This window comes from Acomys russatus, chromosome 12, assembly GCF_903995435.1.
Source record: "Acomys russatus chromosome 12, mAcoRus1.1, whole genome shotgun sequence".
NCBI classification, from domain to species: Eukaryota; Metazoa; Chordata; class Mammalia; order Rodentia; family Muridae; genus Acomys; species Acomys russatus.
The window spans coordinates 42,012,858-42,027,549 of record NC_067148.1 but is presented as its reverse complement, the minus strand read 5'-3'; the positions used below and the strand labels follow the sequence as shown (position 1 = coordinate 42,027,549).

The 14,692-nt window shown below is 47.4% G+C and overlaps 1 protein-coding gene across 23 annotated transcripts in view; it reads right to left on the bottom strand.

Annotated features, from left to right (window-relative positions):
- The window catches only part of Lrrfip1 (LRR binding FLII interacting protein 1), a 130,453-nt gene that overhangs the window by 42,983 nt on the left and 72,778 nt on the right, over nucleotides 1–14,692 (bottom strand). For 9 of the 23 annotated variants that reach the window (XM_051154344.1, XM_051154325.1, XM_051154335.1 and 6 more), the window contains exons 3-8: nucleotides 12,638–12,655; nucleotides 9,150–9,197; nucleotides 7,651–7,695; nucleotides 7,024–7,074; nucleotides 3,832–3,864; nucleotides 1,052–1,111 (exon numbers count right to left, since the gene is read on the bottom strand). The exons of 8 other annotated variants lie outside the window; for them this stretch is intronic. In XM_051154344.1, coding sequence (XP_051010301.1) covers nucleotides 1,052–1,111; nucleotides 3,832–3,864; nucleotides 7,024–7,074; nucleotides 7,651–7,695; nucleotides 9,150–9,197; nucleotides 12,638–12,655 — 255 coding nt within the window. The remainder of the gene's footprint in view (nucleotides 1–1,051; nucleotides 1,112–3,831; nucleotides 3,865–7,023; nucleotides 7,075–7,650; nucleotides 7,696–9,149; nucleotides 9,198–12,637; nucleotides 12,656–14,692) is intronic. 6 more of the 23 variants (XM_051154327.1, XM_051154331.1, XM_051154334.1 and 3 more) reach the window with 3 other exon arrangements.

Sequence of the window (14,692 nt, the reverse complement as noted above, 5' to 3'; positions counted from 1 at the left end):
CTGAAGGACATGCACAGGGCTGTGGCCACAGGCTTCTGTCCCTGAGGTGGCGGAGTTGCCTTAAAGTCTCAGCAGGTGTCAGTGTGAAGGGTGACAGAAGGCTTGAAGTAGGAAGGTCTCTGAAGTCTGGAACTAGAGAAGCTTAGAGGGGACATATAAAACGCACAGGCAATCCTAAACAGGTTTGAGAAGGCTCAAGCAACCTGCTCGGCCAGTTTGGGAAAGCCGAGTCTGTTGGCTAAACTGAGTCTGTTGGCTTTGTGTGTGTGTGTGTGTGTGTGTGTGTGTGTGTGTACACGCATGCGTGCAATCTGAAGCCTAGAAATGGAATTGAACTGAGTAAATGCTATCTTAATATAATTACAATAAATTAAATTTTACACAAGAAAGGCATTACCAGAAGGGGGAAAATGATATTAAGAACAGGAAGGTATTATGTCATTTAACTCAGATTAATCTGTTTGGATCACGAGGCTTAATTAAAATGCACCCAATTTAACCTTCTGAAATGTCCAACAACCCCTGACAGATTCCAGACCTCCCCCAGCACTCTGGCGCTCCCTCCTCCCCTCCCTAAACTGCTTCCCACCCTCAAACGTGAGCCTCAAGACATCAGCATTCTGTCCTCTTCCCTTCTTTCTCCTTGTCAGAAAAGTACAGGCCCTCACATGTGCGTCTCTAAGATAAACATTAAAACCACATGCTTGAAATGCAGGGAAATGAAAACGGTGGGCCTCCATCCATGTGAGAACTAAATCGCCAACAGACACACACACATAGGGGTGATGAACAGTGGACAAGCTAATTCTGCTGCATCCTGGGTATTTTTAGGAATGCTTATCAGCTTCTTAACGGACCATCTAGAATGCAAGTCATGCTAAGAATGCTTAAAGTGTAACAATCTGAGAATGTTAGAATGTGCTAGCAGGGAGAAAAAAAGCCAGGGTAACACACAAGAAAGAGCAAAGGAACTAAATTTAGCAATATATTTTAGACACGTTGAAGCAGCAACCCTTTAAGTGCACGTGCCATGCAGGCTTGCTGTACTAACCCTGCCAGATCTTCTACTTAGGGACTGGGATCCGCAATAGTCTCCATCGTAACCGTTAGTCTGTTTCAACAAAGAGAGAAGAGGTCACGTCAGCATAAGAAGAGCAGCACTTAGCCAGGAATACATTGAGCCTTCTCTGCAGAGGGAACGAAGAGGGCAGCCCAGGGCAGCAGAAAGCCTAGACACCCCCAAACTGGCAGCATGACTCCTACCCCACTGAAACTCTGAAGACGCCCAGCAAGCACGGCGTCTAGGTCATTCTTTCCTGTGGGGGTGAGGCCCACAGCCTCATGTGGTTGCTTTTTCTGGGCAGTTTTCATCTGTCCAGTCTTAGGTTAGCTCTGTTGAAACTCCAGATTTCAAGGAGGCTGAATGCGAGTCCAGAGGGTAGTTACCTACCGGGGTCAGTCAGAGTCAAGGTAAAGTCTAGGAAATGCAGCCGGAATGAAGCTGTGTTCCTGAGACTCAGAACAGTGTCCAGTGTGACCTAAGTGCGGAAGTCTCCTGAGGGAGGGAGGACTAGCCAGCCTCTGGGAGTCACCTGTCAGTCAGCCACTCTTCCTACTTTGTTTTTCCAGATGAGATGGGAAGATATACTTAATGATGCTATCATTTGTCCTCTAGGAAGAAACCAAACCAAACCAAACCAAATCATGCACAGCACTGGATATACCAAAGCTTTGCCAGGCTCCCTTCTCTTGCTTCCCCTAAGGCAAGGCACGGCCATCTGAGGGTGGCCTGTTTTATTGCATTAGAAACCGTCTTTGAACCCAACAAAAAAAGAGAATTTCAGACCAATTTCCCTTATGAACATTGATGCAAAAATACTCAATAAAATATTCACAACCCGGAAAAAAAAAAAAAAAAACATCTTCGAGGAAATGGTTGTTAATTCAAGGTAAGGGCCACCAGTGACCAAAGCAGCTTCAAAGATAGAAAAAGGAAGAGTGGCCTCGCACCTAGTAAAGATGGAAGGGGATTTATCTGTTGCAGATCTAAGTGCCAAGCTGCCAGTGCAAGGTCTGCCCTGTGCCCTTAGGCAAGTTAGTCACACTGCCTGCACTCTCACGGCTATAACAATATGTACAAAATGAATAAATTACAGGGCTATGGTGAGGGGTACACAGTGCCAGTGAGTCTCCTGGGTGCCCGTGGTAGCCTCTGGAGGCACATGTGACTATCTGATGGCACACCAGCAAGCCAGAGGGCGTGGCTTGTGAAAGGCACTAGGTGGTCCTCTCTCCAGTGTAGCAGCTGTAAGACACTGATGCCAGGTAAGTAACTGGCAGGCGAATTCTAACTGCAGAGTCATGGAACCCTCATTATAAACCATATGCCTGCTTCTGCTACAACTCAAAAACCAATTTGAAGTTTCTACGCGAAACAGGAGTATATATGGAATCTGAACACCACAAGAAGCCATAAAACATTTCTGAAATGTCTTAATGTTCAAGCCCTTTGGAGACGGGCAGAATGTAGCACTCCTGTGCAGCTCCAAAACACAGGTACTCCCAACATGACTGTGCCGTGCCATGCCAGACGGCAGCCTTTCTAATGAATAATGTTTGCTGTCTGTTTCTCTGTATAAGTCACGGGGGGACATTCAGAGGTCATTAAAACGAGAAGCAAAACAAGAAAGGTTAGTTGAAACTTGTGAGTGGCACCCTTGATGCATTCAAATTAATGGCATGAAATCCAGAATGTCCCCCTGGCCAATGCTAAACTAAACACGCAGCACAAGAACCAGCCCTCAAAACCGGCTTGGAGTTTAAAACACAAAGGCTGATGTCTTGAAACAAGTTCAAATGCACTTGATTCCTTAAGAGTCTGTAGTGTCACAGCTTCATGGTGGCAGTGCTCTGCCAATAGGGAGTAGACGCTGTCGGGCTGCATCCTGAATCTTAGGATCTATTCTATGCTTCCTCCTAGCTGGCCTGCCTCACCAGGCTGGGACTGTTGTAGTGGCTCAGTGTGTGAGGATAGGGTAGGAACTCCCATGCTCGGTTCTTGTAGCCAGCTCCGTGGGGGACCTTGGAGGCGCAGGCATGCTCGGCAGACACATGGACTATTTATTAACGGTTGCCATAAGCATAAAAGTACATTTTCCAAATAATTTTGAGATAGAGAATAAATGAAGCCCAGGGGCTCTGAGATAAAAATCATCCCTGGGTAGTCCCAGAGAAGAGGCTACAGGCTTGCAAAGCCTCACTGGAGGCTCCTTTTGAGTGTAAACGGTACACATCTTGAGCGGTCTGAAGGCATTGGGACTCTCAGATAAAAGACTTATATTTGGAGGTTTACACCAAAGGGCTTTATTTTGTTGCTGAAACTAGAGTCTTTCTCAAAGGTTATTTTCCCAGCAAAAGAACTAGCTGGTACTCTTAATTTGAACACTTTCAGATTAGGAACGAATGGGGTTTATTAAGTAAAATTATTTCTTCGCACTTAGTCTTTTAAAAGGACTAGAGAGGCCCTGGGAGTTCTTGATCTGCTGGGTTCTTTAAGGAACCCATGGTGGGTGGCTAGCAGTTGCCACTCAGCACCCACTAGTGAACGGGGACCAGGAGCAGCAGTCCGGGCTTTAGGGTCCCATCCCAGGAGACTCTGGGAGGATGATGGCTTGTTCTAGAGGGAGCTGTACGCCCCCCACCCCCTGCCCGACCTCAGTGTCCTGGGTGAGGACTGGCAGGCGGACTTGGCTTTTTGGAAAAGCACCCAGGAAGTTAGTACTGTCACTGCACACAGTTAGAGTCACATGGCAAAATTATCTGACACCTCACCCAGGCGTAGGGAGCCCCATACTCCAGCTCAGGCTGTGCCGGTTGACATAAGGGTGGAAGAGAAAAACAGAGAGTGCCAGAGGCAAGTCAAAAAGAAGAACACAGAGGCAAAATTCTGGCACCCTTTAAAATCTTAACAGAAACACATTTCCCATGACTTCTAATGCCTTACTTAAGAAATACACATATCGGAATGACAGTCATCATAAAATCTTAGAGCATTAAATTGCTTCTATGCAACAGTTGTTTAGTTCAGAAAACACGGAATCATTTGAGTCTTGATTCCTTCTTGACATAGGTGTGTTCTAACTAAACTAGGGAGAGGTCTAGAGATGTATTGTCAGATTTTATATAAAGATAATTAAACACATAGATGATATCCCCCCAATCTTGATTTCCCCAGGGGACCACGCATGCTGACCCCAGGATGCTAATTACCCATCCTGGACTTTAGGGCCTGTCATCATTGTCAGCACAATAGAGAAGGCATGTTTAGGGAACTGAAAAAGAAGCCATCTTAGCCGGGTGTGGTGGCGTATGCCTTTAATCCCAGCACTTGGGAGGCAGAGGCAGGCAGATTGCTGTGAGTTCGAGGCTAACCTGGTCAAAAAAGCCATCTTAAGAATTTGCAAAGGCTTCAGAATATTAAACTATTAATTAAGCTGACAATATGCTCTCCATAGACACAGAGGGGGTGAGATGTGTGCACAAAGCGAGGTTGCTATCTGCCTTTCTCAGCTGTACCAGCTGGCAGGGGACAGGGTTTTAGGCACCTGGCAGGAGTGAAAGGCTCTGGGGGAATCAGGAACTGGCAGTGTCATTAAGAACTGTGACCTTGAGCAGGTCCCTAGCTAACTAATTTTGGGGGTGGTGACATATGCCACAGTGTAAGTGAAACTTAACTTTCAGAAGTCTGCTCTCACTTTCCACCCTGTGGGCCCCAGGGACTAAACTCAGGCACTCAAACTGTCAGGCTTGATGGCACAGGCCTTTTATCCACTAAGGTTTTTCTTGTTGTTGTTTGTTTGTTTGTTTGTTTTCTTAGACAGGGATTCTCTGGGGAGCCTTGGCTGTTCCAGACTCCCTTTGTAGACCAGGCTGGCCTTGAACTCAAAGAGATCCTCCTGCCTCTGCTTCAGTGCTGGGATTAAAGGAGTGTGCCACCGCGGCCCCTCCCACCGAGTTTCTTAAGTACACTATGGTAGAGCCCTGTAGCAAATGGAAGCTGACAGTGAAATCCAGTGACTTTCTCCCACTTCTCCTCCTCAGCTCACTAACTGTAGACTTCCTGCGTGAAATGTCAGACCTTAGAAGAAATACACTCATGTCCGATAAAAACGCACAGCATGGCGACTCCACTCGGTTCACTAGAGATTAAACAGTGAAAAGGAAATGAACGCCACAACACTTGCTAATGCCGCAACTGCAACAAAGTCTTTGAAGGCGGGATTACCTCCCCACCCATTCCCAGCCCCAGGGATCTTAAGATGGTGACATTCTTCCTCAGGGAGCCCCAGAGGTCTAAAGATGACACACTGTCCCAGAGATTTGGGCTCTGCTCCTATTTCCGGCTTGTTGGCTTGTTCTATCTTAGATATCTGCTCCTCAGGCTTCCTGCTTGCCATTTCTGGAAAAAGATCTCTCGCAAAGAAAGTCACCACTGAGAGGCTACAACCAAGGGTCAGCTCTCTGTTCTGTCTTTCCCAGCACCCCCCGGCCCCCCCACCTCCCAGGGGTCCTCATCTGTTCTTCTTCCTGCCACTGCAATGCCTGGGCCCCTGGCCACAGATGTTGCAAGCTGACCTTGTACTTATATTTTGCTTACATAAACCTTGCTTCTGTTAAAGCAGATCGTGTCTGAGGGAAGGCCAGTGAGGAAGTCACATCTGCATCATGAAAGATGCTTGGCAGACTTCCCGGCAGCAAAGGTGGCACCTCACTCACTTCACGTGTAACTGTCCGGCAAAGCCACACAGTCGTTGCTCTTCGTGTTAGGAGGGTGGCTAAGCCCACGAGGCTTTACTGCTATATGCCAAGTTAAGCACACACCTGGTGCATGCTTATTCAAGGGGTGATACTGTGTGACCTAACTGTCATGGTGATGATGAACCAACCCTCAGCTTGAGAGAAAGTCCCTTAGCAGAGCAGAGCGGCTGCTTGGAGACCTAGCAATGACTGTAGCGAGATGCCATGTCAACCCTGTAGCCAATCAAATGGACTCGCTTACTAAGCTAAAACACAATCGTTGCGCTCTGCTTCCCAGAGCACACACTTTCTTCTTAGTGCAGCTTCAAAGGCTGTGTTTATTAGCCATGAAGTTGCCAAAGATGAGCTTTCAGGGTTGGGCTAGAGCTCTGTGATAAGTAGATCACTTGCTTAGCACATTTGAGGCTCTCGGTACAATCCCAGCACTGCCAAGAAGAGCCGGCGCTACAGCCAATTGAAAGGCTCCTGATGATGACTGTACCCAGAAGGCTCCAGGGGAACTCCCAGCAGTTGCAGAAACAACCATAAATAACATGGCTATTTCTCTGTGTGTTTTTACACCCATGTATGTGTATATGGAGGCTGTGGACAACCTTAGGTGCCATTCCAGGAATGCCTTCTATCTTTTTTTTTTTTTTTTTTTTTTTTTTTTTTTTTTTTTTTTTGAGAAAGGGAACTTACTAAGAAGGCTAAGCTAGAAAGCCAGCCAGCTTCACTAACTGTCCCCCGAAACAGAATTACAAACACACACCACCACACATGGCTTTTCTTCGGATGAGTTCTAGGGGGTGGAACTCAGATCTTCGTTGACCAACTGAACTGTTTCCCCAATCCAAATTACTGATGGTTTAAGCCAGGTTCATGTTCCTGGAGAGTGTGTGGGTAAGAGGGCATGTGGGGTGCCTTCCTTCATGTTTCTGTCCATCATAGCAACAACTCTGAGGTAGTTTTATAGTTTCATGTCGTGGGAAAACTATTTAAAACAAATGATGCCTGTCACCCTTCGGGAAGTGACAACAGAGTACCATCCACCCCCCACTCCCCAGACCAGCCCACCCTGCCCTTGGTTAACTTATATACAGGCATTTCCTCAGTTAGGTGGGGACCCGCTGAGCACAGGAGCAATGATCTAAGGACTGAAAGCAGGGACAGGGACCTCGCCCACACAGGGTGTGCCATGCAAAAGCCATCACACTTGTTACTGACCCTCAGGCTGCCGCGACTACCCACAGACAAGCGCTCGTCTTCATCAGAAGCCTAGTGAAAGACAGGATGAAAACACAGCCATGAACTGGATGGATCGTAAAGGAACCTACTGACCCGACTCCATGGCAGTGAGTGGGTGGACCAGCCACCCTCCGAGATCTCAGAGGATGCGAGCACAGGTCCTCGGCATGCCTCAGTTTGCCTAGGACTGTTTACAGAAACACAGCAAGCACATCACAGGTAGCTTTTAAGGAGGGTTATTAATAAGCCTTAATGATTATAAAATTATCTATGGGTATTTAACAAGAAAAACATGTACATTCTCATGAATAATATATTAATAATAATACTTAATCAGGACAGGAGATAAAGTTAGTAGTTAGCATGACTAAACTTGCATAATGCCTTGGGCTCAATATCCATTTTTTTTTTTTTTAATCCCAAACACAATTTCTTCACCCAATTTAGCTCAAAATGCTGAAGGCTGAGTCTTTATTCAGGTAATGACAACAGTTGTATATCAACAATGGCAAGACTCTCTCGGGCACTGTGTCTATCTCAGGCACTGAGGGACAAATAAGGCTCCTCCGTGAACTTTCCCTTGTGGTGAAGGAGCATGGTACTGACCGATGGGTTTCTCCGGAATCTACGAGAGTAGCGCTCGCTGTCTTCCTACCGGTGCAAAGGGAATAGCAGAGAGGTTAAAGACAGCAAGGCAGAACCCCAGAACCCCAGACGGCCCCATGGCCACAGAACCCAGTGTTTCTGATCTAAGTGACAAATCAGTATTTTCCTTTCTTTTGTTTAAAGGCTCTAACTGAAGGACTGTGGGAAACAGCTCCTGGGGCAGGTGGGGGGGTGGGTGGTCCTTAAGAACATGAATAACTGGCGTAGTTGGTGGCCTTAAAAACAGCGAGCAATTGCTGGGGCAGAAAGGAAGCCTTTTTCTCTCCCCACCCCAACCCCGTAATCTGGTTTCAAATCAGCTCTCTTTCCTCTCCAGACTGACTCTCCTCCTCGGAAACAATTTCCCTAGAGAATCGCAGTGTGGACGCCATCCGCACGCTTTACGGACTCCAGGACAAACAGGTTTGTGCGTGTTCATCTCTGGAATGGAAGTCGGAGGCACAGAGCTGTTCACAGCTAACCAGCAGCTTTTCCTCCTTTGGGAGTGGCCATCTCTTAATTGTCCTTAAGCCTTAATAAGAAAGACACCCCAGGGATGTACGCTACTGTGATAGTCGACACAGGCTGATCTTGGGGAGTTTTTCAATAGCTGTTTACATCACACCTGTATGATGCAGCATCTAAGATGGCAGAGATAGCCTTGAACTTCCCTCGGGCTGGGCTGTTTAAGACAGAGGAGCCTTGATGAGGACGTTTCCAGGTCTCCAGTGCCAAAAGTGTGTGTGCGTCAAAGTCTAGGATAGCAGCCAGGATAGAAAGAGGTGGGTGGCTTAATGAGAGCAAAGCCTTGCTCTGGCATCACTGGAAAGCACCACAGGGTGCCCTGCCCAGAGCCTTGCCACATGGGGCACCTTTCCTGAGAGGCCTGAGGACAGCTAGGCTCCCTGGGGTGGAGCTAGCCCTTGCCTGCCCTGGGAAGGCAGACAGATTCTTAAAGAAAATGGTTGGAAAGAGGGAAGGATTTTTTTTCCTCCAAGAGTAGGGGTTTTCATGGGCACACAAGAGACAAGAGGAGCCAACAGTGAGCGCACATGAGTGTTGGGGGTGATAAGGTCGCTGGCTGTCCACGAAGGAAGCAAACAGGTTCTAACTAGAATGGTGAGATGTTCTGATGGTAACAGGAAGTTTCTGGAAAGTTCCTGCACACAAGCACATGCCCAGCCTGAGTCCCTGGGGAAATCCTCTGATGCAGAGAACTGGGGTAGCAGTGGCGATGGAACCTCAGATAACAGCAGCCTGCAGACATCAGTAGTCCCCTTCTGCAGAGCGACAGGTCACACGCGGTTGGTTCTAACACTACTACACTGGATGCAGTAATGCCCAGAAGAAGACCTCTGAGTATCAAATTACAGTGCTGTGGGAATCTACGGGCATAATTAACCTGCAGTCAGAATTAAATTATAAACCATTTAAGTCTTAAAATTATATTCGAGGCCTACCATCCACTGCTCGATGTCGCCCCATTTTGTATCCAGCCCATAATATTTCTATAGACAGAAGGGAAAGACAATTAGGCAAGAAGTAAACAGTAAAGGCATAAGAAACTGTTCCACCCTGCCCTCCCACCGAATTCACTCATGGAGGCAGCATGCCAGGAAGGGTGGCTGCAGAACTGGGCTCCGCTGAATAGCTGAAAAGCAGCATGAGGAGGGAGGGAGAAGTGCTAGGCAGAGCCGGCTTCTAGCTGCGTGTCCCTCCTGTCTGACACCTGGGTCCCCCAGTGCAGGCCGGAGAACCCATAACTGCTGGCAGGTGCCTAGGACCTACAGAGTAGGCCTTTGAGTGGGAAGAGACTGCAGCTAACAGCCCATGGTGGTCCAAGTTAGACTGAGCATTCTATCCCTTGAATGAGAACCAGGGCTTAACCGACTTGGCTCTGGTCCCTATTTTCCCCTCAGTTTCCAGCGAGAAAAATCAAGGAACAGACAACCAAACCTGTAGGATGTCACATCTAACAGAAATATAAAACTGGGTGACAGAAGCACAAAAAACATTCTAAAATGGTTTTCTAGTTAATCGAACGTGCTGTGGCGATGTTTAGTTTAGTTTCACCTTGAGGGAGGAGGGCCAGATTTTGGATATAAGGCCCTGGTCCTCCCTCGGAGAGATGCTGTTAAGTAGAAAACCAAAAGAGCAGCAATGAGGAGGGCGGATTTCATACAGCCTTGAAAAGCCAAGCGTGTCAAGCCAGTGCCACACAAGCAGTCTTTCCCGCTAAGTTAGGTTGGAGAAGCCACATCTGTGAAAAACAGTGTGTCTCAACCTGTAGGCTGCGACCCCCACCAGATATCGTGCCTGTCAGAGATTCCCCTTTACGGTTCATTAACAGTAGCAACATTACAGCTATACATCACGACATGAGGAACTGTATTAAAGGGGCGCAGCCTTGGGGAGGTTGAGAGCCACTAGTGTGGTAGTGTAGTGTAGTGTTAGAGTGCTGTGATTGTGGAGATTGAAAGCCGAAGTTATCTTGGCTGTCTATTGTTTGCACTGGTCCTGCGCCCTCTGACAGTCTGGGTCTTTGAAATATATTAACTTAGAGTACATCTTACTTCCACCAAACCAAAACGTAAGAATGTTAGGCAACTAGGACCTAAAACCTACAGCGAGATCTCCCTTCTCTGCTCTAACCTGCCTGCAGCTTCCCCATCAATGCGTATGGGAACCGCTTTGATTTATGACTTACTTTTGCTCTAAGTTTCAGAAGTTGAGCTATCTGGGGCAACCTGAATCTGTGTTCCCTGGCCATGGGGGGGTCATTTGTTTCTGGCTCAGAATAAACTCTTATTCACCTTGGAGCGAGAGCTCCCTTTTTTGTCTTGACACGGATTTCTTTAGAACGCATGTTTGTAAAGGAGATGAAAGCAAACACCCGAAGTGTCAACGTGTCCAAGTCACATTTTACTTGCAATTCCAGGGGCTGCCTTGTGCTAAAGCCTCTTCTGCACTTCACTAATGCTAACCCCGTCCTTACCTAGACATCCAGGTCCCCATTCGTGTGTAACTTGTGGTGCCTTTGCTTCTGTCTTGACCTTAACCTTTCAGTTACGAGGTCAAGAGGGAGCCAGACTGAGGCACACGGGACCAGGAGAGCTGCCTGACTCCTGTCTGTCAGCATTGATGTGAGTGTGCCTTGGACACATTTACACAAACTCTGGTGGGTTTCCGGAGATCTTTCCGTCTCGCCCTGCATGTGAACTCACATCTGACAGTTCTCACAGCACATCCCAGGCCTGTCAGCCAAAAAAAAAAAAAAATCCAACCATGAGCTGAACAGCCAGGGATAGATGAGAGGGGAAGTGACCAGCTCCAGCCCCTCTCCTGGGTTTGGAGCAGCGATGTTCTGTAGCCTCACTGTCCATTGGGGCTTCCCAGCCTTACGGGAACCTGTGAGAGTCCTCCTGGAATTCTAGAAGACAGGGGACTCAAGTCTTCAGTATCCATTCCTATTTCGGATGCTAGGACCACACAAGCAGGGTGCCTACAGATTCTGCTGGTTTCCCTCTGGACCCTTCTGTCTCCATAGGAGAGGAGATCGACCAGTGGAGGCAGGCTGGGCTGGACTGAAGGTCATCAAACTGAGCTCAGGATTGTCTGCAGCAGCTTCTGAGGCTTACTGGTGGCATTCTTTTTTTTTTTTTTTTTTTTTTTTTTTTTTTTTTTTTTAGACAAGGTTTCTCTGTTTAACAGCTCTGGCTGTCCTGGAACTCCTCTGTAATCCAGGCTGGCCTCAAACTCACAGAGATTCACCTGCCTCTGCCTCCCAAGTGCTAGGATTAAAGGCCTGCGCCACCACCGCCCAGCCCCCTGGTGGCATTCTAAGAGGCCTGTGTGCTTTGGACTTTGACAGTCTGTGTTTACTTTGTCTTTCTGCTTCAAAGGGAAGATGCAGCTATTCTAGGTAGACACTGAACAAATTCGGGAAAGAACACAAGCTTCCCCATAGGAAAGGCTCACACACAGGAAAGGCTCACCAAGCCCCATCACCACACTCAGGCGCCAGTGGCATTCCTCTCTGTCATGGCCGAGCCTCAAGTCCCTGGAGAGCCAACTCCCAGCATGGTCTGCTCACTGCCCTGGCTTCTAAGCCTCAGCAGCTGTCATGGGATGGAGAGGACATTATAGATCGTCAGCCTATGATGGGCTAGTGTTGAGTGGGGAGAACAGCTGGATTTGTGCCTATAATCTTTATGGCTTTTAAAAAAAATTATTAATACTTTAAAACCTACCTCCAATAATCTATAATCTTTTATTCTCCTCTTACTTCTAGAATTTTTATTCTTTTCTGTCCTGAAACCTGTGGTCTTTCTCTCTCAGCCTCTCAAGTGCTAGGGTTACCATAGCTGGCCTAATAATCAATTTATCCATCCATCCATCTATCTCTTATCTATTTATATCTCTTCTTCATTTTTTGAGACAGGGTGTCACTATGTCTGTAGACCAGGCAAGCCTCTAAACAACCACATAATCCCAGCATAGCCTCAAACTGTTGGTGATCCTCCTGCCTCTGTCTCCTGAGCGTGAGGATTACAGAAGTGTGCCACTACACTAAACTCAATAATACCTATTTATGTGGCAATTTACACTGGCATTTTTGAAGCTTTCTAATAAAGTCACCTGGAAAAATCTTTCTCTTTCAATATATAAATCTAAAAGCTTCCTCTAATTCTAAAATGTGCTTTGTGTTAAGAGTATTTTTCTCTGTCGGGGACAATTTTCCAATTCCTCGAGGAAAATGGATGGAGAGGTGTATTCAATGCATGGCTGCTGCCTCATGTGGGAATAGACTGGCTAACGGCACAGGTGCACAGGAGCAGAGGTAAGCATGGTAAGCAGGGTGGTCAGTGTGCAACACTGTTCTGAAGGTGACAGGGCCTCAACAAGGGAGAGCGGCACATGCACATTAGAAATGAATGGCAGAGCCTACCTTTTGGACTTGATAGATCTACAGGAAAGGGCGAAAGAAACAGAGGGGAAAAAATAGAAAATGCAGTTAAAATGGCAGGAACATCAGAAAGGCTCTGTAACAACCAGAAATATGAACGAACACTGTACTGCGGAAAAACAGAGATTACTGATTGACTATGAAGAGAAAACGTATCAGGTCCCACTTCTCCACTCGTTCTGTGCCGTTCTGCGACAGCTGATGGCCACGCCACACCAGCGCCTGCAGAACCCACTGTTACCTAATGCAGAGTAGGCTTGGCCTAGTGCCACAGCAGGGAAATAGGAATTAAGGGTATTTTTTCAGACTTTAAAGGAGATGGGGACGAGGAGGGAAGAGGACTCCAGAAGAAGTAGGGGGAATGAGAGGGAAATGGCAGTGGGGGAAGGGCGGTGGGGGAGGGTTCCTGACCAAAATACATCAAAATCACACATGCAGGTATGAAATCGGCAAAGAATAAACAAGAAACCATCAAGAAAACTGCTTTTCACACGAATAAAGGCTTAATCATAAAGCGTAAAACTTTAAATGGGAAATTGAGTGGTCAGACTCAGAAAGGATTAAGAAAAGAGGCTTTCGTGTCCTGGTCCATGCAGACTTAGGGGAAAGAAGGGCAAGAACATTCTGGCAACACACTGCAGCCATGAGACTGTGGTGAAATACAAGAGGGGGCTCCCTCACCCCAACAGACTGGTTTGCTTCAGAACCGTCTCTTAATTTCAGTCTCGGCTAAGACAGAGACACTTGCATTCAATTGACAAACTGTAAGTTGTGCCGGGCTTTGTTGAGGGCACAGGACTGGAAACCTGGCCCTTCCGGTTGTACGGGGAAAGCCCAGGTGAATGCACTCAGCATCCAACTATAATAAACATAGCATCTCCAAAGTGATTGTCCGGTCAGTGGCACTAAGAGAGACACTTTTTTTTCTATCACGCCAAGCTTCCCAGTGAAGCTCAAGGACCCTTATGACCTCCCAAAGAACACCGACATGTTATTCTCATAGCCTGTTAAAAACGAGCTCAGATCCACTCAACTGGCCCCAAAGCACAGCTCGAGGATGCTGCAGTCGGCTCCTGCCATCTGCGTGGCTGACGGGAGTCATTACTGGGGATAAATAGTGCACCCTGGGTCTGGATACAGCTCACTGTCCAGAGCCTTGGTGGCAGACTTGCACCCCAACACTGCTGTTCTTCCCACCTTTGCTCTCTGCACATTCCTGCAAGCTCTCCTGGGGGGCCCCCAGCTTCAGCACAAGCTTGAGGCGGTTCTCAGCTTGTCCAGGCCCCTTCCTCCAGGAAAGCCACCCCCTGCCCAGCAGTGTGGGCAGAGGAAAGCAAAGATCGTGTTTCGCAGTTTTATAACAAAATACCAACGCTACTGGCCGAACACTGGTCATCCAAAGCATATTCATTTCTCCTTAATCAACAACTTAAAATGCCAGTGCCCTGGGCGATCAGATGGTATGAGCTCAAGTTGGGCTAGGATGATGCTAATAATAGCCAGGGCTGAGAAGACGGGCAGAGCAGACTGCGAGGGGCTGCGGTGTCAGGCTGCAAGCCTGGGCTGTGAGTTGTTCTCATTCTTCTCTGTAGGCTTGCCCACACACACACGCACACACACATGAACACACGCACGCATACGTGTGCACCTCCTGGACTGGGCCAGGTCAAAGAGAGCTAGATAGTCAGTTATTGCTTCTCTTCCTATGCAGTTCCTGATGACAGGTGTGGGCTCCATGCCTGGAAAATCCTTCCTCAAATACAGCATGGGAAGATATCTGGTGTTCAAGGCCAAATCCCTTCTGTTCAAACAAAAATTATAAGGACACACTAATTGCCTCTTACTTGTGGATGGTGACACACTCACAGCGAACTGCCCAGGGATTCTCAGCCAAGAATTTGTAGAAGCTTTTTTTTTTTTAATGTAATTGTGCACATATGCCAATCAATGCTACCCATCAGTAAGAATGAATATAGTTTAAAGAGGTACTTAGTAGATGCATGTACACGTACTATTTAACTCACCTTGACCTCTGTA